This window comes from Danio rerio, chromosome 17 (assembly GCF_052040795.2).
Source record: "Danio rerio strain M-AB ecotype USA chromosome 17, GRCz13ab, whole genome shotgun sequence".
Taxonomy (NCBI): Eukaryota; Metazoa; Chordata; class Actinopteri; order Cypriniformes; family Danionidae; genus Danio; species Danio rerio.
The window spans coordinates 2,440,438-2,468,434 of record NC_141037.1 but is presented as its reverse complement, the minus strand read 5'-3'; the positions used below and the strand labels follow the sequence as shown (position 1 = coordinate 2,468,434).

Genomic DNA, 27,997 nt, shown 5'->3' with positions numbered 1-27,997 from the left:
ATTCAGGGAGTTCAGTTTATGTGTCTCACATGAAACAACAAATGCAATAAAACATACAGAAATGCCACTTTGGGTGAAGTTGAATCCTGGAAACTCAACTCATGTATTTTTTTTTAAAGGCTGGTGTAAACACATTGAGTTTCTCTCATAATGCCTGGACATAAACATCTCTTATCAAATCAAACAGCGCTTCTTAAAGGGACAGTTCACCATTTCCTCATCATTTACTCGTGTGATTCTTTCTTCTGTTGAACACAAAACAAAATCTAATGGAGAATGTTGGAGAAAAGCAGCCACTGACTCTCATAGTAGGAACTAGTGATGGAGAAATGAAGGTTTCTGAGCATCCAAATAATGTGGTGACAAAAACATTCATTAGAACTCCTTTTTATCTAAATTAGTGCTAACTTTTTCCTCTATATAACTATTTTTAGGGGCGGCACGGTGGCGCAATGGTTAGCACTGTCACCAGCAAGAAGGTCGCTGGTTCGAGTCCCAGCTGGGCCAGTTGGTATTGGAGTTTGCATGTTCTCCCCGTGTTGTTCTCCACTCCGGGTGCTCTGGTTTCCCCCACAGTCCAAACACATTGGGGAACTGCTGAACTAAACTGATTGTAGTGTGTGAATGAGTGTGTATGGGTGATTCCCAGTACTAGGTTGCGGCTGGAAGAGTATCCGTTGTGTAAAACATGCCGGAATAGTTGGTTTATTCTGCTGTGGCAACCCCTGATGAATAAAGGGACTAAGCGAAGGAAAATTAATGAATGAATGAGTTTCGAAGCATTCAAAACACCATGTGCTAGTGCCACCTGCTGGTCAAACGCTTATAAATGCAACAAAAACATCCATTAGAACTCATTTTAGCAAACATATTGCATTTTTTTAAATAAATAATTATTTTTAGGGGTGACACGGTGGCTCAGTGGTCACCTCAAAGCAAGAAGGTTGCTGGTTCGAGTCCCGGCTGGGTCAGTTGGTGTTTCTGTGTGGAGTTTGCATCTTCTCCCTGTGTTGCCGTGGGTTTCCTCCGGGTGCTCTGGTGTCCCCCACAGTCCAAACACATGCGCTATAGGGAAATTGATGAACTAAACTGACCGTAGTTTGTGAGTGTGTGTGTGAATGAGTGTGTGTGGGTGTTTTTCAGTATAGGGTTGCAGCTGAAAGGGTATCCGTTGTGTAAAACATGCTGGAAAAATAGCGGTTCATTCCACAGTGGTGACCCCTGATGAATAAAGGACTAAGCCAAAGAAAAATAAATGAATGAATGAGTTTCGAAGCATTCAAAACGCCATGTGCTAGTGACACCTGCTGGTCGAACGCTTATAAATGCAAGAAAAACATTTATTTGAACAGATTTTTAAATAAAAACCATTGCAAACTATATATATATATACTAATTTAGCCATTATCATCTTTACTGGGATAGGCTAGTAAATACTAGAGACAGTAAAGCTGAAAGGGAGAGGATAAAAGAAAGAAAATCTAACCGGGAATTGAATTTGGGTCGCCGTAATCACCATAATGCTACGACAACGCACTAACCCATTGTGAATTTTAAATTGAAACTATAACCTACAGTATAAATACACTTAGCATATCTAATATCATTACATATTTAATCAATTTCCTTCAGCTTAAGTCTCTGATTAATCAGGGGTCGCCACAGTGGAATGAACTGCCAACTAATCCAGCATATGTTTTACACAGCTGATGCTCTTCCAGTCGGAACCCAGTACTGGAAAATTTCCCGGAGGAAACCAACACCAACATGGGGAGAACATGCAAACTCCACACAGAAACGCCAACAAACCCAGCCAGAACTCAAACCAGAAACCTTCTTGCTTTGAGGTCACAGAGCTAACCACTGAGCCATCCCATGACATATTTAGTGTCTGCATAGAATATTTAAACATTTATGCGTTAGTTTTCAGGACTTATTGTTTGTTAAATAATAGGCTCTACTAAACAGGTCAACAAGAGAATATTAACTCTTATTAACCATTAATCCACTTCAGATGCCTCGTTAAAACTTCTAAAACTGACTTGAGATCAGGTAAAAACTATGAAGCAGTTCAGTGATTCGCCACTAGGGGACAAACTGAATGAATTATGTGATTCATGCGGATGTTATAATATTACACAGATCGCCTCCCAGTGGAGAAACATTGAATTATCTCAATGTTTACAAACTAATGACGCAATAAAGCCTCGTTTACTGAAATTACATGACTTTATCTGATTGATACGTGCTCCGAAATCACTGATTCGAAAACAAATGATTTGTGAATGTTTCAAAGCTTCATGAAAAAAAAAAATACTATGGCTGCAAATGGCCAGCATTTTTTATAATATCTTCACTTGTGTTTAACAAAAGAAAGAAACTCACACAGGTTTGGGACACGTAAAGGGAGAGCAAATACCAGAACTATTATTTTCAGTGAACTGTCCCTTTAAGGAGTCTGATGGGCAAGTGAATGGGGTTCAGCAAAAACACTGCTGCTGATCTTCAGACAGGCGTCACTGGAGGATTGTGGGTAATAATCCTAAAACATCTGGATCATACATTCTCTGGATTTGCCGACGCCGACCCATTTAACTGTGAAGGAGAAGTGAAGCAGAGTTAAAATATTTGCAGTGAAAAATATTATGATAAATTGAAGAGATATTTGGAAAATGTTGGTCATAATAACACAAAACACAACAAAGTAATAAATAGTACTATTAGTAATGAATTATAAACATAATAATAATTAAGAATTATTGTCAATGATTATATAATTTAATAGTAAATAATAATCATTATTCAATATATAATCATTGGAATAAAATAAGTTATATTTAAGTAATAATAATATAGATAATATAACAGATAGAACACGATAATCTATTTTGTAAAACTGCAGTAAAGATGTATCATCTATCATGAAAAGAGCTATGCTCAAACTTTAACAGAGCTAAACTGAGTTGCATTGAAATGAACTCAACAGAATTGTACTTTGTACTGAATTGAACTCACCTGAAGTGAATCAATCTGAACTGAGGTGCATTGAAATGAACTGAGTTGTACTGAACTGAACAAAACTGAGTTGTATTGAACTGATTTGAACAGAATTGAATCAAACTGAATTGACAAAATCTGAACTGTACTATACTGAACTGAATTTACTTATCTGAATTTAGCTGTATTGCGATGTAATGTAATGGATCTTATTATATTGAGCTAAACAGTATTGTATTGAATAGAAGTGAACTGAACTGACCTGAACTAAACTAAACTAAACTAAACTAAACTAAACTGAATTGAACAAAACTGATCTGTATTGAAATTAATTGACCTGAAATAAACTAAACAGAAATGATTGAAACTAATTTGAACTTAACTAAAATTAATGGAACTGGACTTATATAAACTGTACTGAACTGAATTAAACTATACTATACTGAACTACATGGAACTGAATTAAACTAAACTAAACTGAACTTTATTGAATTAAACTAAACTGAAAAGAATTAAACTGAACTGAGTCAGATTGAGTCAGTGTGCAGGACTCACTGTGAACACATGAACTAAACTAGAAATAAACTAACAGACCTAAACTAAACTGTAATTAACTGACTTGAACTGAACTAAATTGAATTGAATTAAACTGAAATTGATGGACCTGAACTAAACTAAACCTAACTGAACTGATTTTAAATGAAGCGACTTGAAGTGAACTAAACTGAATTAAACTGAAATTAATTTAATTAAACTGAACTGATCTGGATTGGACTGAATTGAACTGAACTGAATCAGACTGACAGAGTCAGTGTGCAGGACTCACTGAGAACACCAAACTAAACTAGAACTAAACTAACAGAACTAAATTGTACTGAACTGACTTGAACTGAACTAAATTAAGTTGAATTAAACTGTACTGAACTGAAGTGAACTAAACTGAAATGAATTGACCTGAACTGCACTAAACTGAACTGTATTGAACTGAAATGAATTGAATTAAGCAGTACTGAACTGAATTAAACCGAACTGAATCAGAATTCGGTGTGCAGTACTCACTGGGAACCCCGATGTGATTCTCCACGAAGCGGATGTAGTTCTGTGCTTTGGCAGGAAGATCGCCCCACTTTCTGGCTGCTGAAGTGTCTGATTTCCAGCCGGGGAACGTCTCGTACTCCACCTCCACCTTCTGCAGCACCTCCAGATTGGCTAAAAACACACAGAAAATCACACACACACACAAACTGTCAAATATAGCTAAAGAAAACGCACAAATCATTTAGCTATAATTAAATATAACTATTAAAATATAATTAAAATATAAAATTTTTAAAACATTTTTAATGATTAAATTATATATATATATATTTAAATATTAATAAAAAAGAAACATATTTTTATATATTTAAAAAATTAAATATTAAAAACTAAAATATTTATTTATTAATTTATATATATTATATATAAATTAAACTTAACAAAAATAAAATTATTAAAAAACTAAAACATCATTAAAATATTAACAAATTTAAATATTTAAATTTAAAATTAAAATAGATTTAAAATATTGTTAAAAATGTAACATTTATTTATTAATAATTTTTTATAAAATTAAAATATATATTTTTTTTAATTAAAGCATTCATTTGTTAACTTATACAAAAATGTAAATAAATAAAATAAAATATCTTGAAATACAACAAACAATTTAGTGAAATAATATTTAAAAAAAACTACAATTATTTTTATTTAGTGTGTTAAAATTCATCAAATTATATATATATATATATATATATATATATCACATTAATAATAAGTCACATTAATAATAATAAAAAAACAACACAAAAGTGGAATAAAATGACCAAAACTTTTGCCTAAAATAAAAACACACAAATCTAGTTAAAAATATTTAGTGATAAAATCAGTAATAAAAACAACACTGGCACTTCAAAACATAAGATTACACACAATAATCAACAAGATATGTAATAAAAACTATAATACTTGAATGATAAACATTACAATTTTAAGATTTGAAGAGAATTGGGCAGCACGGTGGCTCAGTGGTTAGCACTGTGGCCTCACAGCAAGAAGGTCGCTGGTTCGAGCCACAGCTGGATCATTGTTGTTTCTGTGTGGAGTTTGCATGTTCTCCCCGTGTTGGCGTGGGTTTCCGCCGGGTACACCCATACACTCTCATTCACACACACACTCATACACTACAGCCAATTTAGTTTATTCAATTCCCCTATAGCGCATGTGTTTGGACTGTGGGGGAAACCGGAGCACTCGGAGGGGAGAACAACACGGGGAGAACATGCAAACTCCACACAAAAACACCAACTGAACTGGCCAGGACTTGAACCAGCAACCTTCTTAGTGTGAGGCTACAGTGCTAAACACTGAGCCACTGTGCCGCCAAATATCTCCATAAATGTACCTGGGAAATGTGGGATTCTTTTGCCGTTGATCTTATAAGCCACGCCCACTTTAATTTCATCCAGAACATCAAGAATGTCCAGTTTAGTCAAAGCGATGCTGTGAAAACGCAAACACACAAACAGTGCTTCACATTCACTCAGAACACAGTTTACACAGTTAAAGGGGAGCTATTATGAAAAAAATAACTTCTATAAGAGGTTTAAACCCAGTTCTGTGTCAGCAGTGTGTGAATATCTCCAACTTCTAAAGATTAACACAAATTAATTATAGTTGTTATAGTCAGACTTGATATAAACAGTCTGTAGAAACACTTTGATTGACATTCTCCCTTTGTACGTGTCATCAGAAGGGGAAAGCCCCGCCCACTAGTGCCCATCTCTCCCTCATTAGCATAAACAGCAGCCCTGAGTGAGAAGCAGCCGTCTGTCCATTAGCCTATAGAGTGTTTGAGCTGCTGAAGATAATGTCAGCATAGACTAAGAGGATTATAGATGTGGAGTTCTAGATGAAGCACAGATGAACAGCGACAGGAGTCTCCATGACAGAAGCATGAAGCACACACTCACACTGAAGCACACATGCGCACCTGACCAGCACTGACAACACAGCTAGTGCTGTTTTACATCTGACACTATGCTGACATGCAGGCATTTGTAGCTCCGCCTTCTTTTGAAAAGTGCCCAATCTCATTTGAATTTAAAGCAACAGTCACAAAAACGACTAAATTAGGATCAAAGCCTGAAAGGGTCAGTTCCAGAGAGCTTATTATTATTATTATTATTATTATTATTATTATTATTATTATTATTATTATTATCATTAGCGTGCTATTTAGTGCTGAAACTTCATTAAAAAGTGGAATAATAGGTTAGTTTAATTTATTTATAAACATTAGTGTTACTTCACTTGCATATTGTTGATAATAATGCATGCATTGTGCTCGTAAATACATCATTTAGTAAATCTTAGCATGTATTTCACTCCAAATATGTTTTTCTACAGGATAAATACGTACGCTGTGAATCCATTAATCATGTGCGCATATTTAAGAATAACCAAATCCAGCCAACCACAGCGTCTCTTTCTGCCTGTGGTCACGCCCACCTCATGACCTCTGGTCTGCAGCAGTTCACCAACAGCCTATGAGGAGACACATTGATTATTAATATTCATCTTTTTAACAAAGTTTTTTTGCGTCCCCAAGTGTTCATTTAGGAGAAAATGTTTAGGAAAAGATGACACTTTAAACATAATTGTAAATATAATTATGTCTCATTAGCAATGAATGAGAAATCTCTGATTAAAAATGACATTCATTGTATTAGTCACATGATCAGATTTAAATATTTTTGTAAATACATCTAATAATATATTACATTAATGGTAACACTTTATAATAAGTCAATTTTGTTTAGCTACATTAGTGAACATGAAGTAATAACTAGAAATATAGAAATATTTAAATTACAACCATCAATAAATAATACTTAAATGTAAAAAAGGAAACTACCTCAAAACTCACGTGTTAGTTATTTTTATTCATTTTATTAATTGCTTCTGCACAAAACTAATAAACGCTGATTGAATAACAAAAAATAAACTAAATTAAATTCTCAAAATATAAGAAATAACAGTCAAAAACAAACTAAATAAAAATTTTAAATCAATTGTAAATTCCCAATATATATGTACAGCTAAATTAACATTAAAAACATAAGCTTTACAATTATATTGGGAATTTAAAATGTATTTATTTTTATTTATTTTATTTTTGTTTTATGATAAGATTGTATTATTCTTTATTATTATACAGCTGTTATTTTAAAATGCCGCTTTGGCATATAAATATTATTTAATTTCAAACAACAAATGTTCTTTGGAAACTAGCTGAAACAAAGTAAGCAGATTTTATTTGGAAGTTTTTTAATGGCTTTAGTTTTAATTAACTATTACAACTAGGGATGCACCGCTAAAATTTTTGACAGATAACGTTAACCGATATATGGAATTCTTGACCAATAATGATAATATATATATATATATATATATATATATATATATATATATATATATATATATATATATATGGAATTTTTGACCGATAATGATAACTGATATATGGAATTTTAGACCAACAACAGTAACTGATATATGGAATTCTTGACCAATAATGATAACTGATATATAGAATTTTCGACTGATAACGATAACCGATATACAGAATTTTTGACCAATAACAATAATTGGCAAATAAAATACAGACTGATAACAATGAATGGATTGGAATTTTTGACTGATAACAATAACCAATATATGGAATTTTTCACTGATAATAATAACTGATATATGGAATTTTGTATTGATAATGATAACCAATATAAATTGAATTTTTGACAGATATTGATAACCGATATATGGAATTTTTGCCTGATAACGATAGCCAATATATGGAATTTTTGATCAATAATGAAAACCAATATAAATGGAATTTTTGACTTATAATGATAACCGATATATGGAATTGTTGATAGATAACAATAACCGATATATGCATTTTTGACATAACGATAACCGATATATGAATTTCTGACCAATAACGATAACCGATATATGACATTTTTGACCAATAACCATAACTGGTATATAAAATTTTTGATAATAATAACTGATATAGAACTTTTAAACAATAACAGTAATTAATATTTGAAATATTTCACTGATATTGATAACAGATATATGGAATTTTTTACCAATAACAATAACTGACAAATGGAATTTTTGACTGATAACAATAACTGACTAATGGAATTTTTGACTGATAACAGTAACCAATATATGCATTTTTTGACTGATAACGATATATATATGGAATATTTTTTATGGAATTTTTTATTAATAGTGATAACCGAGATATGTAATTTGTAATATATATATGTAATTTTTGATGATAATAATAACCGATGTATGGAATTGTTGATTGATAACAATAACTGATATATGAATTTTTGACAAAAAGACAACCAATGTATGAATATTTGACCAATAACGATAACCGATATATTGAATTTTTGACTGATAGTGATAACTGACATATGGAATTTTTGACTAATAACAGTAACTAATATTTGGAATTTTGACAAATAATGATATCCAATATATAACACTTTTGATTGATAACATTAACCGATATATGGAATCTTTTATTGATAACAATATCCGATTTATGAAATTTGACTATTAAAGATAACCGATATATGGAATTTTTGACTGATAATGACAACCAATATATGACTTTTTTCAAGGATAATGATAACAAATATATGAAATTTTGAATGATAACCTATAACTCTTTCAATTTGAAGTCCGATAACCAATATATTCGCTAAAATATATCATTTTTTTCTGCATAATTACAAAAACAAAAAGCAAACATATAAAGTGAACATCTGATTTTATTTTAAAATCTTAACTTTAGAAAAGCTTGAACTGATTTCTGAACATAATCAACTATTCTTTTCTTTAGCTAACTTTCTTTTATATAGAATAATGTATAAATAAACCAACCAATTTATCATTAACCAATATCAAAATACCAGTAAAAAAAGTGGTAGGCAGCAAATGTGAAGTGTGGGCAACATGTGAAGTGAAAATAATACATAATACACTGTGCATCCCTAATTATAACCCAACTGCAAGTAGCTGAAAATGCAGTTAGTCTCAGAGTCTGCATCATTGATTACTTTATCTTCTAGTATTGTAAATCTGATCTGAAGCAGTATCCGTATTGTATGGAGCACAATAATAATAAAGGGTGTTTGTCCTACATTGAGTTGTTCTGTAGGAAAGGCCCCGATCCCAACTCTAGTAGTGTAGGCCTTTGACACTCCATACACATCGCCGATGTTTGCAGGAGGGATGCCGAGACCCGTGCACACACCGCCAACAGTGCAGTTAGACGACGTCACAAACGGATACGTTCCTACAAAGATGGAATACAAGCCTTTAAGATACACATGAAATCAAAACTGTGAAGAATTTTGGTGAACAATTCATCTGTGCATGCCATTAAGAACATAAAAACTTAACCTTTAATTGAAATCTGAAAATGCACTTCCTGTTTGTTCTCAGTTACATTCTCAGATTAGGTCTGTTTGAGGTACTGGGCGTGGCTAACATACTTAACCTTGTCGCTCCAGCTGTCAGTTTTGAAAACAGACAGAAATGATGAGCAGGAGGAGTCTGTTAGGTTGTAATTACTCTCCCCAAACTCCTTTTCCCCATCCTTCTAAATGAAACGCCTACTTTACTACATCCAATCAGCTCGCAGTAGAAAAAACAAGCCATGCCCACTGTATATTCATTTAATATTCCGCTTCTGTGGGAACTGCATCACAATACAAAGTTAAATGACAGCTTCCAGCTCATGTGGACTTTAAAATAACCCAATAGTAACATTATGTTATTCAAGGTCAAAAAACATTGCAAAATCTCTATATAAATGTATATATTATAAACTAATGAGCAAATGTTTCACACATTAATCTGGTATTATGCAAACTGACGCCAAATAGCAATAGTTGTTTGTTAGTTTCAGCTTGGCGCAAGAGTTGTTTTGATGTTTTGCAGCACGCTGTTTAAATAGCAAATGCATTTGCGCTCATATGTGCGCCCATAGGCGTTCTGGTCTAGAAAGAAAGGCGTTCTGTGGCGCACTGCTGGCGCGTTGCTATTTTGAGAAACTATAATAGATTTTTCATTAGACCAAAACAAACCCGGTCTAAACTCCGGCGCAGAGTTGCGCCTCACTTACACACTGCTTAATACGCACAAGATGTAGAGCAATACGCAAATATCTTTACATGTGAAAAAATTAAAATATTAAGGATAAATATAGGATATAATGAGAATATATATATATATATTTATATATATATAGGATATAAATATAAAGGATTAAAATATTGCAAAACATATTATTTTCCAGCCTACATAAATTTAAAAACTTAAATTAAAATTAAATAAAAAAATAATTATTCATTTAAAATAAATTAGAAAAATTCGAATTTAAAAACCACTGCCTTCATGTCTTCTTCATTTCGGGAGCCTTTTTCGGTTCATTAATAACAATTTGCTTTTGTATAATGTTATGATTATTAGCAGTATTATTTACTATATCTATATTTATATTTGTTTTATTAAAAACAAGCTTAGATTTGTCCACCTGTTTTAGACCATATGGGGCACAGCATGTGTTTTAGGATATAACTCAGGTTTTTAAACACTTCGTTATTATTATTCATTTATTCGTTTGCTGGAAATTAGAACTGAATTTAGAAATAGTTTTAGAACAAATCTTTGCGCTTAACAAACTAAATTAATTATGTATAGGTTAATTGATGTCCGTGCGTAAAGGTTTCCCTATCCACAAGAGTGAAAGTATCATAATGAAAATATTGAGATGCCTTATCTATCATTCATGCGCTGCAGATGCTCTGTTTAGCTGTTTTCTCTCTAGTGAAATGCTCAGTTTTTCCACTTACACTGACTTCACGTCATGTAAATAGCAAATGCGCTTATGGCGCGACGCAACTGACTCTTAAAGGGAATGGGAGATGAGACTCTTATTGGTTTATTCTCAAAACAAAAAAAAAAGAATAATTCAGGAAGGCTAATAACTCTGACCTCAACTGTATTTCCTTACCAAAGTCAATGTCAAGCAGGGCGGCGTTGGCTCCCTCCACCAGGATTTTCTTCTGCGGCCCATGAATTGCATCATACATGAAATAGACACCGTCTCTGACCAGTGGTCTTATCCTCTCAGCGTATTCCTGTAGATTAACAGACAGAGGTGGTGGATTACTATTACTAAACTGTAATCAGCTACAGATTACACATTACATCACAAATGATGTAGTCAGAAAATATTAATTATGTAGTGGATTACAAATTTGTGGTAATGTAATCTGAATTACATTTAGATTACTTCTGTTCTAACCAATCACTTACTAATTATAAATTACTAGACAATTTGTAGTCAGTAATATAATATCTTAGATTATACATTTAAAGTGATGTAATCTGACTACTTTTGATTACTTTTGCATTACTTTTGTTTAAACCAATTAGTTACTAATTATTTGACAAAATTTGTAGTCAGTAATATTATAAAATTTATGGTAATGTAATGTGACTACTTTTTGACTACTTTTAGATTATTTTGTGCTAACTAATCAGTTATCAATTACAAACTACAAGGCAAAATGTGAAGGTAATTACTTAGATTATTAATTTATGGACTACTTTTGGATTACTTTTGGATTACTTTGTGCTAAATAATCACTAATAACAAGTTACATAAAAAATTGTAGTCAGTAATATAGTCTCTTAGGTCATAAAATTATGGTAATGTAATCTGACTACTTTTGGATTATATTTAGATTACTTTTGTGCTAACCAATCAGTTACTATTTATAAGTTTCAGGGCAATATTTTTAGTAAGGAACAAAATCTCTTATATTATAAAATTTATGGATTACTTTTGGATTACATTTAGATTACTTTTCTGCTAAACAATCGGCTACCAATTATTTGAAAAAAATTGAAGTCAGTAATATTAGATTATAAAATTTATAGTAATGTAATCTGACTACTTTTGGATTACTTTTTTGCTTACCATGGAATTACTAATTACAAATTACATGGGAAAATGTGTAGTCAGTAATAAAATCGCTTAGATGATAAAATTTATGGTAATGTAATCGGACTACTTTTGGATTACATTTAGATTACTTTTGTGCTAACCAATCAGTTACTAATTACAGATTACATGGCCATATTTGAAGTAAGTAATATAATCTCTTAGATTATTCATTTATGGACAACTTTTGGAATACATTTAGATTACTTTTGTGCTAACAATAAGTTCCTAATTACAAATTACATGGCAATATTTATAGTGAGTAATATAATCTTTTAGATTATACATTTATGTTAATGTAATCTGACTACTTTTGGTTAATTACATTTAGATTACGTTTGTGCTAATTTTGTGCTCAGTTACTAATTACAATTTGCATGCCAAATTTTGTAGTAAGTTATATAATCTCTTAGTTTACACATTTTGGATTACATTTACATTACTATGTGCTAATCAATCAGTAAATAATTATATATTACATGGCAAGATTTGTAGAAAAAATAATATCAAAAATATAGCGAGATTCTGCCCAACAAAACAAATATTTTTGAACCACTATTATTGTTGTGCAGTCGCATATAGCCACTTGTGGTTTGGACCCGCCACCTAGTTGACATTTATAGTACTGCATTCAGATTCGTTTCACTTTCATTTTCTTTCAGCGTACGGTTGAGTAACACGCATGCGTTTTAATTCCGTGTCCGTAAGTGCTCTATTTTTACTAAAGCGCTATTTTTGTAAATATTCAAGGGTCGTTTGATTATTATCAGTTTTATACCGCTTGTATTTTGTTGTGTAAACACATCTCCATGGCTTACACGTTATGCTGGTGGTGTAACAAATATGATAATTTTGCTAATACTCGATTCAAATGGTCTCATTTAATAGATTTTCCACATATGCTTATTAAGGTTTGCATAAAAACTATGTACAGTAGTAAAATTGTACTGCTAGTTGAACTGAACTTATTAAAGTAAATGTGATTATGTACTTACTTACCCCCTCTTTGTTTTAGTTTATAAAGAAAGAAAGATATTGAGAAGAACAATTGCCTGTAAAGTCACTAAAGTTACCTTAGTAACTGCATCTGCTGTTCTTACGCTGTTAGGAAAATACAATTGGTTGGGACAGAATAATAATCATCATGCCTATTATTTGTAGTATCTTCATAGCAATTAAACTCCCCCTATAATATGTACAACAAGAAACAAAAAGCTAGAGTTTTGACTGCATGTAGTCAGTGGAAGAATAGCTGTGTGTTTGTCTAATGCTCAGCCATACACACGACAACCACAGATATATTTCAGCAGCTGATGATAAACGTGCTGATTTGCATTATCACTGGTGTCAGGGGATGCTTGAAATATAAGCATCCTGTCTGTTGTCCAAAGATGCATCAATTATGTCAGGTTTCCACTTTTGTTCTTGTGCTTGAATGTTAAAGTGGCCCTCCTAGAAATTGTCAGTCGCTGAAATGGCCCCCTGCCAATTTAAGTTTGAGACACCTGGATTACACATTTATGGTAACATAATCTGACTTCTTTTGGATCACATTTAGATTACTTTTGTGCAAACCCTTTTTGACATCACATACAGTATAATTTTTTCCTATTTAGCCTCAACAGCTTATTTTTAAAGTGAATCGATGAAGAGTCAATACTTTACAATACTCACACTAATGTACCTCACAAATTAAGTACAATTAGAAAACATTCAGCAACTAATATTGAAAAACGTGAAATTGACAACAATATCACTGCAACATCAAGTATATATTTTCATCAATATACATATTTAAAAGTGCAGGTGGCAGAATAGATGAATGACATTAAACAGCAGCAACAATGCAAATGTGAAAAACCATGACCATATAGAAGCAAGAGGTTTATTAGGAAAAATTAAACGGTTTTTAAAGACCTTTAGCTTCTTTAACTCGCTCTCCACGTCCACTTTCAGAGCAGGGTACATGGACTGGTACTGCTGGACCAGATTCTTCACCCTTCAGGAGACAGTAATGAACACTTCTGAACAACTGCACTCACGTTTCCTTTTCAGCATTTACAGAGGATCTACCTTGTTGAAAACTCATTGAAATCAGCCATCAGGTCACAAATGCGAAGGCCAGTGCGAGATGCTTTACAGGCGTATGTGGGTCCGATGCCTTTCTTAGTGGTTCCTATGCTGTGAATAAATACACACAAATAATATCACCATGAAGCACAAAAAAAAAAACTGGGAAGTCTGAAACAAAAGTATTTTTTAAAATATATATGTGCATTGTGTATATTTATTATGTATATACAAATATACACATGCATGCATATATTTGAGAAAAATTGTAATTATATTTACATATAATATATATATGCATATGGCACAAATTAAATAGAAATTTATCAGTCTATGTTGCAAAAAAGTTTGTATAGTTCTGTTTTTAAGTATGTGTTCATATCACATATACATAATAATTATATAAAACACACACACACACACACACACACACACACACACACACACACACACACACACACACACACAGAAACACAGTGGAGCAGTAGGTAGTGCTGTACCTTCACAGCAAGAAGGTCAAGGGTTCGAGCCTCGGCTGGGTCAGTTGACGTTTCTGTGTGGAGTTTGCATGGTCTCCCTGTGTTGGTGTGGGTTTCCTCCGGGTGCTCCGGTTTCCACCACAGTCCAAACACATGCGCTATAGGGGAATTGATGAACTAAACTGTCCATAGTGTATGTGTGTGAATGTGTGTGTGGATGTTTCCCAGAGATCGGTTGCAGCTAGAAGGGCATCCGCCCTCGTAAAAACATGCTGGATAAGTTGGCGGTTCATTCCACTGTGGCGACCCCACATTAATAAAGGGACTAAGCCGACAAGAAAATGAATGAATGAAAGACACGCACACATATATTAAGTCAAAACAAACGTTTTATTTGGATTCTGTTATATTAATTGTGTTTCCTCTTTGCTCAGTGCTAAAAAAATGCTTGTTTTAAAGTAAGGAAAATGTTGACGATCAAAGTTAAAAACAATATTCATTATTTTTCAATTGATTTATTCATTCATTCATTTTATTTAAGTCCCTTTATTAATCCGCCAACTTATCCAGCATTTATTTTACACAGCGGACGCCCTTCCAGCTGCAACCCATCACTGGAAAACACCATACACTCTCATTCACACACATGTACACACTACGGCCAATTTAGCTCACCCAATTCCCCTATAGCGCATGTGTTTGGACTGTGGATGAAACCGGAGCATCTGGGGGAAACCCACACCAACACGGGGAGAAAATGCAAACTCAGATATGCCAACTGACCCAGCTGAGGCTCGAACCAGCGACCTTCTTGCTGTTAGGCGACAGCACTACCCACTGCACCAATTCGATTAACTAATTAATATTATTATATATATAATATATAATATATCTAAGCACTTTTGACTATAAGAAAAATGCACTATGAATAATAAAAACATACAATTTGTATAAAATGTACATTAAAAGTATTTATTTGATTGAGAAGTTCACCCTTTCTTACAATTTAAAGCAGGAAAACCAACATTTGATGTCTTTAAAAACTTTGTGGACACAGATTAAATTTATATTACATATTGACAGAAGCACTAAGCCCAGCAAAGCCATGATTTACAGTAATTTAAGAACAGCTGAGAGGTGTTTTTTGGCATGACGTGGAGTCTGAAAAGTGTAAACAAACTACAAACATGGCAGATGCATAAGACCAACCGTCAAGTGGAGAGGCTTCGGTAAAGTTGTTAGAATGACTTCTAATATATATCTAGCCAACTGGAAAGTGTTTAAATTCATCTGCAAGAACAACGTAACTTCTATGAGGATGTGTTTGGACATTAACTTCTGAATGCTGAATTATCCAAACACCTGAGGAGATTTCTCTGCATGAATGACAGATTAACCTGCTGCTTCACATAAAGCACATGCCTTATGAACGTAGGTGAATTAGGATGCAGCGTATTGCTAAACCAATCAGAATCAAGGACCAGAATTATCCATTTAAAAAAAATTAACAAGCCATACACTAGCCTGTTGTTCTGTTCTTACTTTTTGCCTTCCTGAGCTTGTCTTTGAGTCTCCTGAAGTCCGTCCACGGCCTGATGAAAGTCAAACACTGACAGAGAGACATGCAATCGTGAGATCATCTCCCATTCTTCATATCTTTCACCACAGACACAAGCACACACTATTGTTTAGGTTTGGTTATATTACCGATGTGAGCCCGATCTGAGATCACCAGTCTTTTCTCCCATCCTTTCAGCCCTTTTCATGAAAGAATAAACAATTATTCCTATGATTTAAAAAGCATTCATGTTTGCATATTAGGCTTGGGCGGTAATATGGTATACTGCGGAATCTAAAAATAGCAACGGTATCAGTTTTAATACCGTTATACCGTCAATGCACTTATTTAGGAGACAAGGATTAATTACTAAATATAGTTTATTTAATGCCTAAAAATGCGTATGCGTGGTTGTCATCACAGTTGGGCAGTATTTCCGGTTTCGATTTAACGAGAAGGGAGAGGCGGTAAATACGCATGAGGCAATTTGCTAATTGTGCAACAAAAAGGTGACTGCGAGAGATGGAAATACCTCAAGGTCGCACATAGGTTATTTAGTTTCTGAATGGTTGAGGCACAAGCCAACAGTTTAGTGACTTTAGCCCCTTTCACACATACAGACCTTTCCGGAAAATTGCCGGCAATTTTCCGGAAAGGTTGTATGTGTGAACAGGTCCTTTTTGAAAATACCGGTAAATTCGTTCTGGCTATTTTCCGGAAAGAGAAGTTGTAACATTACCGGCAATTTGCCGGAATGCTGCGCTGTGTGAATGCAGAAGGAAGATTACCGTAATAAGCGCGTGCACGTCTAGAACGTGCTGACGTGAGACGTCTGCTTTAGCCAATCACAACAGTCAGACGCATTTACGTCCGCGCGGTTTGTGAGAATAAAAAACTTTAAATATTTTTCCAGACACATTCAGCTGCTAGAAGTTAGTCAGATCACGTTTCTATGTTCTTCTTAATGCCAACTGTGTAAATAATCATCGATGAGATTCTTATGATAAGCCGTTGTTTGTTTACCTTCAAGCTTTGCGTGTGCCTGTGAAGTGAAACAGCCTGTGAGCGCCTGCACACGCACATAATATGAACATCTCGACATGCGAAAGTGATCCTGCGAAAGTTGTTCACAATATTGATCATCCACAGAGTTTGTAATGTAGTCAAATGTTTACAAACACAAGCGCAGCCGTTTAAAGCTCATTTGTGGTGAATGATGTCAGAATTTACCGGTATTTTGGAATGGATGTGTGAATGCTCTTTTCCGGAAAATTTCCGTAACGTCCTCGCCTGTGTGAACAGCACTTTTTTGAATATACCGGTAAAGTCGTTCCGGAAATTTTCCGGATATTTACCGGTATCACTGTGTGAAAGGGGCTACTGTCTGAGCCTTTTGTCATAATTCTTTTTATTATGCACGGTAGGGCTGTGCGATTAATCGAACTCGAATTGCAATCGCAATTTGAAATGTTGCGATTAGCCAATCACAAGTATATTTGTATTGTTTAATTTCCCCTGCCCAGAGCAAATGCGTGACTGGGGTCTGAGTGTGATAGTCTTACTAGCCAACTGAGTGAGCACAACTGAGTGATGAGTGTCTTGCTAAAAAAGTCAACCGGAGAGTATTGCCAGTGACACGTAATCTAGTAGCAAGCAACAGCAAAGTACAATTTCAGAGTTGTGTCAGCCAAGTTAGTTTGCTGAGTGTTCTGTATTTTTTATTTTATTTATGTTTTTGGTTTCATAATAAGCCACACTATCTTCCTAATTTGAGTTCAACTAGTTTACAGAAAAATAAGGTAATTTTATTTGTGTTTACTGTTTGCTCTAGAGAAAAATGAGTGTTTCATTTATAAATATATAAAAACTAATTTGAATAAATGTTTAAGTTAATATCTTTTCAGTTCTTTTTTTAACTAACACTCACTGCATTTTAGCAGTAAGAAGCTAAGATACTTATTGAGCTGAAGCTTGACAACAAAATTAAATTATCTATCAAATCGAAATCGCAATATCTGTCAAAAAATTTTGTTTATACAAACGCGATATTGTGTTTATACAACAGTTCGACGGCACAATCGCGTATATAAAAAATACAATCAAACACGGAGAGTCTTAAAACCCTTTTGTATTAGGAACTACTTTCTTCCGCCATTCATTCACATCTGCAGATGACGTCAGAATAAAAGTTGTTACTAATTCCCCAACATCACTGTAGAGCTCGTGTTTGAATGATTCTCTAGCGTAATGTCTAAAGTGACGACAAAACTGCTGATTTTGCTGACATTTTAAGATTATAAGGCTGAACTTGACATGAAATGCCCTATGTCTACAGAGATGTCTCCTCACAGTATTAACTTACAGTCTATTACAGTCTACAGCATTTCTCTGTTGCAATCAGGATATCACAATAATTAAGCCGCAAAAAAGCAACGCAATCACGACCTAATCACGACCATGAGCTAAGATACAGATTATTGAGCTGAAGCTTGACTACAAAATCACCTATCAAATCTAATCGCAATATCTGTCAAAAATATTGCAATTAGATATTTTCCCCAAATTGCACAGCACTAATGCACGATAATATCATATATTGAGGTAAAATAGGGAGATGGTTTGATGGTATCAAAATCTGGATACCGCCCAAGCCTATTGCATATGTAAATTATGATACATTACCTTTTTTCTCATTCTTGTCAATCTCCTCAAATAATCCTGGAAGGTGAATGACTACGCCATTACCTGCAGATTAATGAGAGTCCATTTACTTTAAGTTTTATAATCTCAGAAATTAGCATATTTCAAAAAGATGAAACCATTGCATTACTTCAACTTGCTACACCTACAATAATTAGGTTATGTGTGTTCCCTATTGGAACCCGCATGGACTTAAGATTCTCACAGGGGTTCATTCAGTATGGGGGTGTGCGAGAGATCTGCAGAGTGGATGATCAACATCAACAGCCTGAGGTATCAAGACATTTGTGCTGCCCATTACATTACAAACCACAGCAGAGGGACAATTCTCCAGCAGGATAGCGCTCCTGCTCATACTTCAGCCTCCACATCAAAGCTCCTGAAAGCAAAGGAGGTCAAGCTGCTCTAGGGTTGGCCAGCCCAGTCACCAGAAATGAACATTATTAAGCAAGTCTGGGGTAAGATGAAGGAGGAGGCTTTAAAGATGAACCCAACCGATCTTGATGAACTATGGGAGTCCTGCTGAAGGTTTTTAAGATGACTTTATTAATCAGTGATGTGAGTCATGTCAGAGATGTATGGATGCAGTCCTCCAAGCTCATGATGGAGTCAGACACAATATTCATTCTGTCTCCACTGCAGCAGGACTTTATATTCTATACTGGACATTATTTCTGTTCAGTGATGAGACTTTAGTCTGAGCAGAGTCAGACCTTACTGTCCTCATCAAATCATGAAGAATCAAGACATGATCAGATTTTATTGTGCTCAAATAAGCAAAATCTAGAAGCCTTTGCCTTTCATATAAGACACTTCTGATACCAAATGATCAACTAGAAGTCGAGTTATTATTTGTGTTCCTAAAACTTGGATAGATGACAGGACTTTTGTCAGGTAGTGTGTATATAATTATATGTATAATTAGTGCTATTAAATGATTGTGATTAATTGCATCCAAAATAAAAGTTTGTATTTACATACTATATATGTGTGCGCTGTATATACTCATTGGGTATAAATACAAGCACATATAAAATATAAACATATTCAACACAGAAATTCTTACATGTATATTTATATTGAATTTGTATTATATATGTATGTATATATATATATATATATATATATATATATATATATATATATATATATATATATATATATATATATAACATTTTCTTAAATATTTACATGCATATATAGTTGAAGTCAGAATTATTTGCCCCCTTTGAATTTTTTCTCTTTTTTAAGTATTTCCCAAATGATGTTTAACAGAGTAACAAGATTTTCACAGTATGTCTGATAATATTTTTTTCTTCTGGAGAAAGTCTTATTTGTTTTATTTCAGCTAGAATAAAAGCAGTTTTTAATTTTTTAAAATCCATTTGAAGGACAATATTATTAGCCTCTTTAAGCAAAATTTTAGTCTACAGAACAAACCATCATTATACAATAACTTGCCTAATTGCCCTAACCTGCCTAGTTAACCTAATTACCCTAGTTAAGCCTTTAAATGTCACTTTAAGCTGTATAGAAGTGTCTTGAAGAATATCTAGTCAAATATTATTAATTGTCATCATGGCAAAGATAATATAAATTAGTTATTAGAGATGAGTTATTAAAACTATTATGAATTAAAATGTGTTTAAAACAATCTGCTCTCTGTTAAACAGAAATTGGGGGAAAAATAAACAGGGGGGGGGCGAAAAATTCTTCAACTGTATGTTCTGGATGCAATTAATCATAATTAATATTTTGACATCCCTAATATTTATTAAATATTTATATATACTACTAGTTTTATAAAAATAAATATTTTAGTTTTGTATATTTTAGCATTTTAAGTATTTATAAACACATAACATATATACATATATAATAAAATATACAACATAAACATTTACATACATATCTATAAATAATTTGTATTAAATATACATATTTAACTTATACATTTAAATAAATAAAAAAATCTAATACAAGCATAAACTCTCACCGATGAATGATGTGCATTTGGTGTTGATTATTCCACTTGGCAGAAGATGGAAATCGTACTCTTTCTCCTCCACCACCACAGTGTGGCCGGCGTTATTTCCACCCTGAGAGACAGAAAAACACTCATCAACAAACAAACACTGTGGAAACCTTCTGCGAAGAGACACAGAAAAAGTCATGTGAAGTGATTTGAAATGTGCATAATTTTACTCGATGTTTGACGTAATCTCAACTGAAACATGAAGAGAGGGCGGGATGCAGAGTAGCTCCTCCCCTTTAACAACAAATCCAATAGCATTTAGTTTTTCTCACAGCTCTGCCAGTGAGACTGTTTGTGCTTAAGTGCATCAAATGAAAATTCAATGAATGGAAAGGGGGGCGGGGCATGTCAGATACTAGAGAGCATTTAATTGGTCAGAAGATTTGATTAGAAGCTGAAAAAATTGTTGATCCATTCAGGTGGAAGAGACAAACTTTGGGTGTTTACATCAGTTTTATAATTTTTAAATGTGAATTTGGTCCCTGTTTTGGAGCACACAAGCTATTAGACATCCTTAACAAACAATACATTTAAAAACTTTATTTTAATTTCCTTTAGGACACTGTGCTGAACAAACACTCAGTGGAAAGTTTTCTGCAAAGAGCAAAGGGACACCCATAACCCAAAGGTTGAAGGTCAAGATTTACAGTCCTCTTTTCTTGAGGAGGAGACCTGGAAACCTGAGTCTGGCCGCTTTGCCCTTTACTATGAGCTTATTTCCATCAGGCCTTCTCTCTGGCCAGCCGTGCCCTTCTCACATGTCCTGAAACGCTGGGAATGTGACCCGAGTTCAGTGAAGGCCAGGAATTCTGGGACTGACATTCACCGCGATGAACCACTCATAAACAGGCATCAGCAGCTAAGAATACATTATAGTGCACGCACAGTTCAAGACAACATGAGCCGCACTGCGGTGAAATTTCTTTGTACATTAAGTTTTACAAGGTTTTACAAATAAATCAAACCCCATTATCTAAAACTGACCACAGAGAGGTTTAAAAAATTGTAAATAATAATAATAATAATAATCATTATAAAAGCTTCTTCGATAGTTATTCACTCAGTTATTCACAAAGTTTAAAAACACCTTACAGATATCACAAAATTCAGAGATGTGAGCTTTTCAAGAGCCACACATGTCTCAGTGGTTAGCACTGTTGCCTCACAGCAAGAAGGTTACTGGTTCAAGTCCCAGCTGGCATTTCTGTGTGGAGTTTGCATGTTCTCCCAGTGTTGGCGTGGGTTTCCTCCGGGTGCTTCGTTTTCCCCCACAAGTCCAAACATATGCGGTACAGGGGTCTGTTCTTCGTACGTGGATTACTCAGTTAGCTGGATTTGGATATTGACTATTTGACACGATGCAGGATCGTTTCGTTCTTCAAAGCTGATCCGAGAGTTGTTGTCATAGCAACAGTTCTGCTTGCTTAAACCTGATCGGGAGCAGGTTCAATTCATGTAAACAGGATTAGATCGGCTCAGTTCAAGCAAAGATAATACAGAAAGTATGTACCGAATTCTGATATTTTATTACAGTAGTAGTTATATACACTAGGGAAAATGGTACATATTTTTAACTATATATATAGAAAGTTATAGTCATTAATAAAATAAATAAAGTTATACATATTAATAAAACTTATGCAATCTGCACCCTCGAAATGAAAGTACAAAGACTGTCACCAGGTGGTGCAAAGACAAAACTTATTGATATGAACTTTTTAGATCGCTTTAGTACAAATTGTGTATAAAATGCACAATATGTGACTTTTTTTTAAGCAATAATACATTAATGCAGTCATAAACATGTTTTGATAGTTAATATGACAGTGATTTGATGCTTCACAAAAGTTGCAGACGCCTTTACCAATATGAAAATACTTTTGTAAACAACCAGTTATTCTTTACACAGATTAAAAAACGGCTACTATAATATAGACAATATTTTCTAAATGTGGAACTAAATACATCGATTTGCATTGAAATACATGATGAATACTCTTGACACATGAAAGTGTAAAGCCTGCAGCTCACAACAAATGTGGAAGGTTATTGCGCGTCATATTTAACAAACCGTTTACTGCTAATTTGATGTAATTTTGCTCACATGGATAATTGAATATTAATCAGATGATGTCATTACGCTGCTGTGCCGTCAGCCAATCATGGCATTGCTGATCATGATTTCGAGGATCGATAGATCTGTCCTTCACAACACACGCAGCGATCTCAGATCAGTTTATCCAGACATTCTAATCTGATTCGCGAACTTGTTTGAAGAACCAAATTAGCCAGAGAACAGTTATCAAGATTAAAAGATCCAGGATCTGCCAAATCATCTTAGATCATTTAAGCGAGGTACGAAGAACGCACCCCAGGTGAATTGAGTAATCTAAATTGTCCGTATTGTATGTGTGTGAATGAGTGTGTATGGATGTTTCACATTGATGGGCTGCAGCTGGAAGGGCATCCGCTGCGTAAAACATATGCTGGATAAGTTGGTGGTTCATTCCGCTGTGGCGACCCCTGATTAATAAAGGGACTAAGCCGAAAAGAAAATGAATGACTTGGCCATAGTGTATGTGTGTGTGTGTGTGTGTGAATGAGTGTTTCCCTGTACTGGGTTGCAGCTGGAAGGGCATCCGCTGCGTAAAACATATGCTGGAATAGTTGGCGGTTCATTCCGCTGTGGCGACCCTTGATAAATAAAGGGACTAAGCCGAAGGAAAATGAATAATTACACTTATAATAGATAGATATATATTACATAAATATAATATATAGTATTATATCAATTATATAATTAAATAATAATATATAATTTATCTTTTTAATTTTATTTATTATTTATTTATTGCCATATCAGCAGCTTATGGCTATTTCATGGTAAAATTGAAATATATAAAAATATTACATGATGAAAAAAATTTTGTTTTACAATAAAAAGAGTTACTTAGACAAATATATAGGATAGAAATAAATAAAATTCACACAAAAATATATTTAAAAATTACATTTTGTAGTTACATTTTTGATAAATAATTTAAGAATTCTCCTGGTGGTACTTTTGTAAAAATGTCCATCAAAGTATTTCCTTATAAAAATTTAGTCTAATGGTATTTACACTTCCACATTCCAACAAAAGATGTTTGATGGTAAGAGCATCTTGGCAGTAATCACACTTAGGTGGTGCTTCGTTATTCAGTAAATACAAACGAGTCAACCTACAGCGGAATGCCCAATTCGACATCTAGTTTAGACAGTTTGTTCATGCCTGGTCTTAAAATTATAATTTGCAAAGGGTTTTTTATTTATTTTGGGGTTCATTTCATGCAATTTATTAACATATAACTAAATGTAATATACTTACAATACAGTATACCTAAAAAATAAGTGCTGTGTAACAGAGAGGAGTTTTCTCAGCACATTTCTGCACATAATAGTTTTAATAACTCATTTCTAATAACTGAATTATTTTATCTTTGCCATGATGACAGCATATAATATTAGACTAGATATAGAACACTAGCACTCAGCTTAACGTGACATTTAAAGGCTTAACTAGATTAATTAGGCAAGTTATTGAACAACAGTAGTTTGCTCTGTTGAGAATGGATTATATAACTTCCTAAGGGGGCTAATAATATTGCCCACAGCAGTTATTAATATATATATATATATATATATATATATATATATATATATATATATATATATATATATATATATATATATATATATATTCCAACCAAACTGACAGAAATAAGACTTTAGGTGGAAAATATAATAGGAAATACTGTGAAAAATGTCCTTGCTCTGATAAACAGCATTAGGGAAAAAAAAAAATTAAAGTTTCACTAAAGGGCGATAATATATTATTTTCTTTGTAAAATTTCATGTTGTAAATAACAGTAACGTCTCTGAATATTGAAGTAAGCACTGAATGGACAGAGATTATGATGACATCACTTCCTCCAACATTCACATAAGGGTTAGACTGATAAGGGTTTATCAGCATTTCATGTTTGTTCGAACACAAATGTGTGTGTGTATATAAACAGAGACCGAAAAAAAGGATGACCAAAAAGTCTGAATCATAAATTTAGCTAAAAGGCTAGCCATACAGTCACTGTATTATACTGCTTCGGCTTAGTCCTTTTATTCATCAGAGGTCACCACAGCAGAATGAACCACCCACTATTCCAGCGGAGGCCCTTTTAGCTAATTTAGTTCATCAATTCCCCTATAGCGCATCTGTTTGAACTGTGGGGGAAGCCGGTGCAGTGGGTAGCATGATCGCCTCACAGCAAGAAAGTCGCTGGTTCGAACCTAACTTGGATCAGTTGGTGTTTCTGTGTGGAGTTTGCATGTTCTCCCCGTGTTAGTGTGGGTTTCCTCCGGGTGCTCCGGTTTCCCCCACAAGTCCAAAGATGTGGTATAGGTGAATTGAGTAAGCTAAATTGTCCGTAGTGTGTGTATGGATGTTTCCCAGTGATGGGTTGCAGCTGGAAGGGCATTCACTGCGTAAAACTAATGTTGGATAAGTTGCCGGTTCATTCCACTGTGGTAACATAAATAATAAATCAATTATATATATAGTTGTTTAAGTTTATTTTATTTGCAGATGATACAAGCATTTTTTGTTCTGGGCATAATTTACCAAAACTTATGGAGTCGATTAAAACAGAAATTGATAAATTGAAATTATGGTCTGACGTAAACAAATTGTCATTGAATATAAGTAAAACAAAGGTTATGTTATTTGGGAAATTAAAAAGTAGTTATAATATAGATTTACAAATTGATAATGAGGTTATAGAAAGAGTGTTTGCAATTAAGTTTCTTGGTGTTGTATTGAATTATAAAATTAGTTGGAAAGTTGGTAAAAATTATAGCAATAGTGTATAAAGCAGGATTTATCCTGGACAATAAATCAATGTATATATTATATAACACACATATGTTGCCATACATGAGTTATTGAGTTACAATTTGGGGGAATACATATAAATCTAATTTACGTTCAATGCAGAAAAAAGTAATTCGACTAATAGAAGATGTCGGGTATTTAGAGCATACAAATCCTTTATTTTTTAAATTAAAGATACTTAAGTTGAATGATTCGGTTAAGTTTAAAACAGCACAGTTTATGTTTAAAGCTAGGAATAAACTACTTCTAAAATGTTTACAAAAGTTTTTTGAAGAACGACTAGGGGGGTATAATCTGAGAGAAAAACTACATTTTTGGATGTTGAAAACAAGAACAACTTTAAAACGTTTGTTTATGTCTGCACGTGGTGTAAAACTATGGAACAGTCTAGATCAGACTCTAAAACAGGATATTGATCAATTTTAAAAACTGTATAAATATATATTAATAAAGGAATATGAAGATGAAGGTGATTAAAAAAGAATAAAAAGAGAAAGGTATGATGAACATTTAATTAATGGCTATTTGCAGTACTTTGTTGTTGTTTTTCTTTTTGTCTATTTGCAGTACTATGTATTTTATTTGTATTTTTTTTTTCTTTGGGTCTATATGTTACAAAATGAAAAGGTACAAATGGAATCAAACATATTATTTGTCAAAGATGCCAAAAGGATCAAATAGGTTTCATGTAAAAAGAACAGATGAGTAAAAGAATAAATAAGTTTAAGTAATAAACGAATGATGTATGTGGTAATGGGGTGGGAGAATAATAAGCTTATGCTTCATCCCGCTCCATTTTCGACCATGTTGAAATGTATTTATTTTTGTTAATGACATTTTATGATATTTTGTTTGAAAATAAATCAAATAAAAAAAAATGTATTTATACACACACACACACACACACACATATATATATATATATATATATATATATATATATATATATATATATATATATATATATATATATACAACAGTTCTGTCTGGTTCTCAAATCTGATTGGCTGATAGCCGTGTGATATTCTGCAATATCAGAACTCCTACAGCCTCTTTACCCTTTGTGTATTACTCTGCCCACATACAGCCAGCAACAAGCACAAGCAGACACACTCCCACCAGTGCCGATATACAGCCATATCGCACTGCTACTCGTGTGATATTGCTCATATATATATATATATATATATATATATATATATATATATATATATATATATATATATATATATATATATATATATTACAGTACACTGTTTTATTATAAATTATTATACACAGACACTTATGCCTATATTTCTTTTGCATGTATGCATTAATAGTCATGTTAATTTGCCTATATACATTATTAATTCGCTATAAAGTAATTGGTATTTAAGTATTTCAAAAATGTAAATGAAACCATTAATGATACTGGTTAAACTGGCCTATATAACGTTAATAATCAATTACACTTTTTTTCTCCTTCCAGATGAAACAAGTTTCAGAAAAGTTGTTTAATGATGCTGAGGTAAAGTTGGTTTCATGTTTGTACATTGGTCCAGTAGGCTATTAACTTGTAGCACTATATTGTTGTTTACCAGGGTGAATACTGGGTCTGAAATCGCATGTGACATTTGAACAACACTGCAACGTTACTTTGATAACATTGGCTGATAATATGATTACTTTATTTAGTATTGGCAAACAATACATTCCTATAATGATACAAGGAGAATGTGTTAATATGAAACCAACTTTACCTCAATTTTAGAGTTGATAATAATAGGGTTAATCTTTTAAAAGTGGCATTACCTGACACCTGCCCACGATGTCGGACTCTGTGGCGAGTAAATCCACAACTTTGCCCTTTCCTTCATCACCCCATTGCGCTCCCAGAACCACCGTCACTTTGTTCCCTGAGTCGTTCCTCGGCCGCTTACCGGAGACCGGCGGCGGGTTCGAGTAGCTCCTGTGGTCGTTCTGTGACCAGCCGGAGGACATGCTGAGGAGTCTGAGGAAAAACCGGTCTGAGAGTTGCTCAAACTGCCGGAGAAAACAGCTGTGTGTCCGTCGGTCTGTCTGTCGCTCACACGCAGGCTCAACTGAG

At 33.5% G+C, this 27,997-nt stretch overlaps 1 protein-coding gene across 1 annotated transcript; it reads right to left on the bottom strand.

The window, feature by feature from the left end:
- Position 1: 1 nt before the first annotated feature.
- Positions 2–27,906, bottom strand: adss1 (adenylosuccinate synthase 1). The gene is given in 14 exon segments (NM_214820.1): positions 2–1,380; positions 1,475–2,595; positions 4,057–4,206; positions 5,441–5,538; positions 6,458–6,582; positions 9,267–9,421; positions 11,144–11,270; positions 14,057–14,138; positions 14,213–14,320; positions 16,231–16,297; positions 16,396–16,446; positions 18,929–18,991; positions 20,943–21,045; positions 27,703–27,906. Coding segments are annotated over 13 exon segments (1,371 nt in total). The 5' UTR covers positions 27,892–27,906; the 3' UTR covers positions 2–1,380; positions 1,475–2,542.
- Positions 27,907–27,997: the final 91 nt, after the last annotated feature.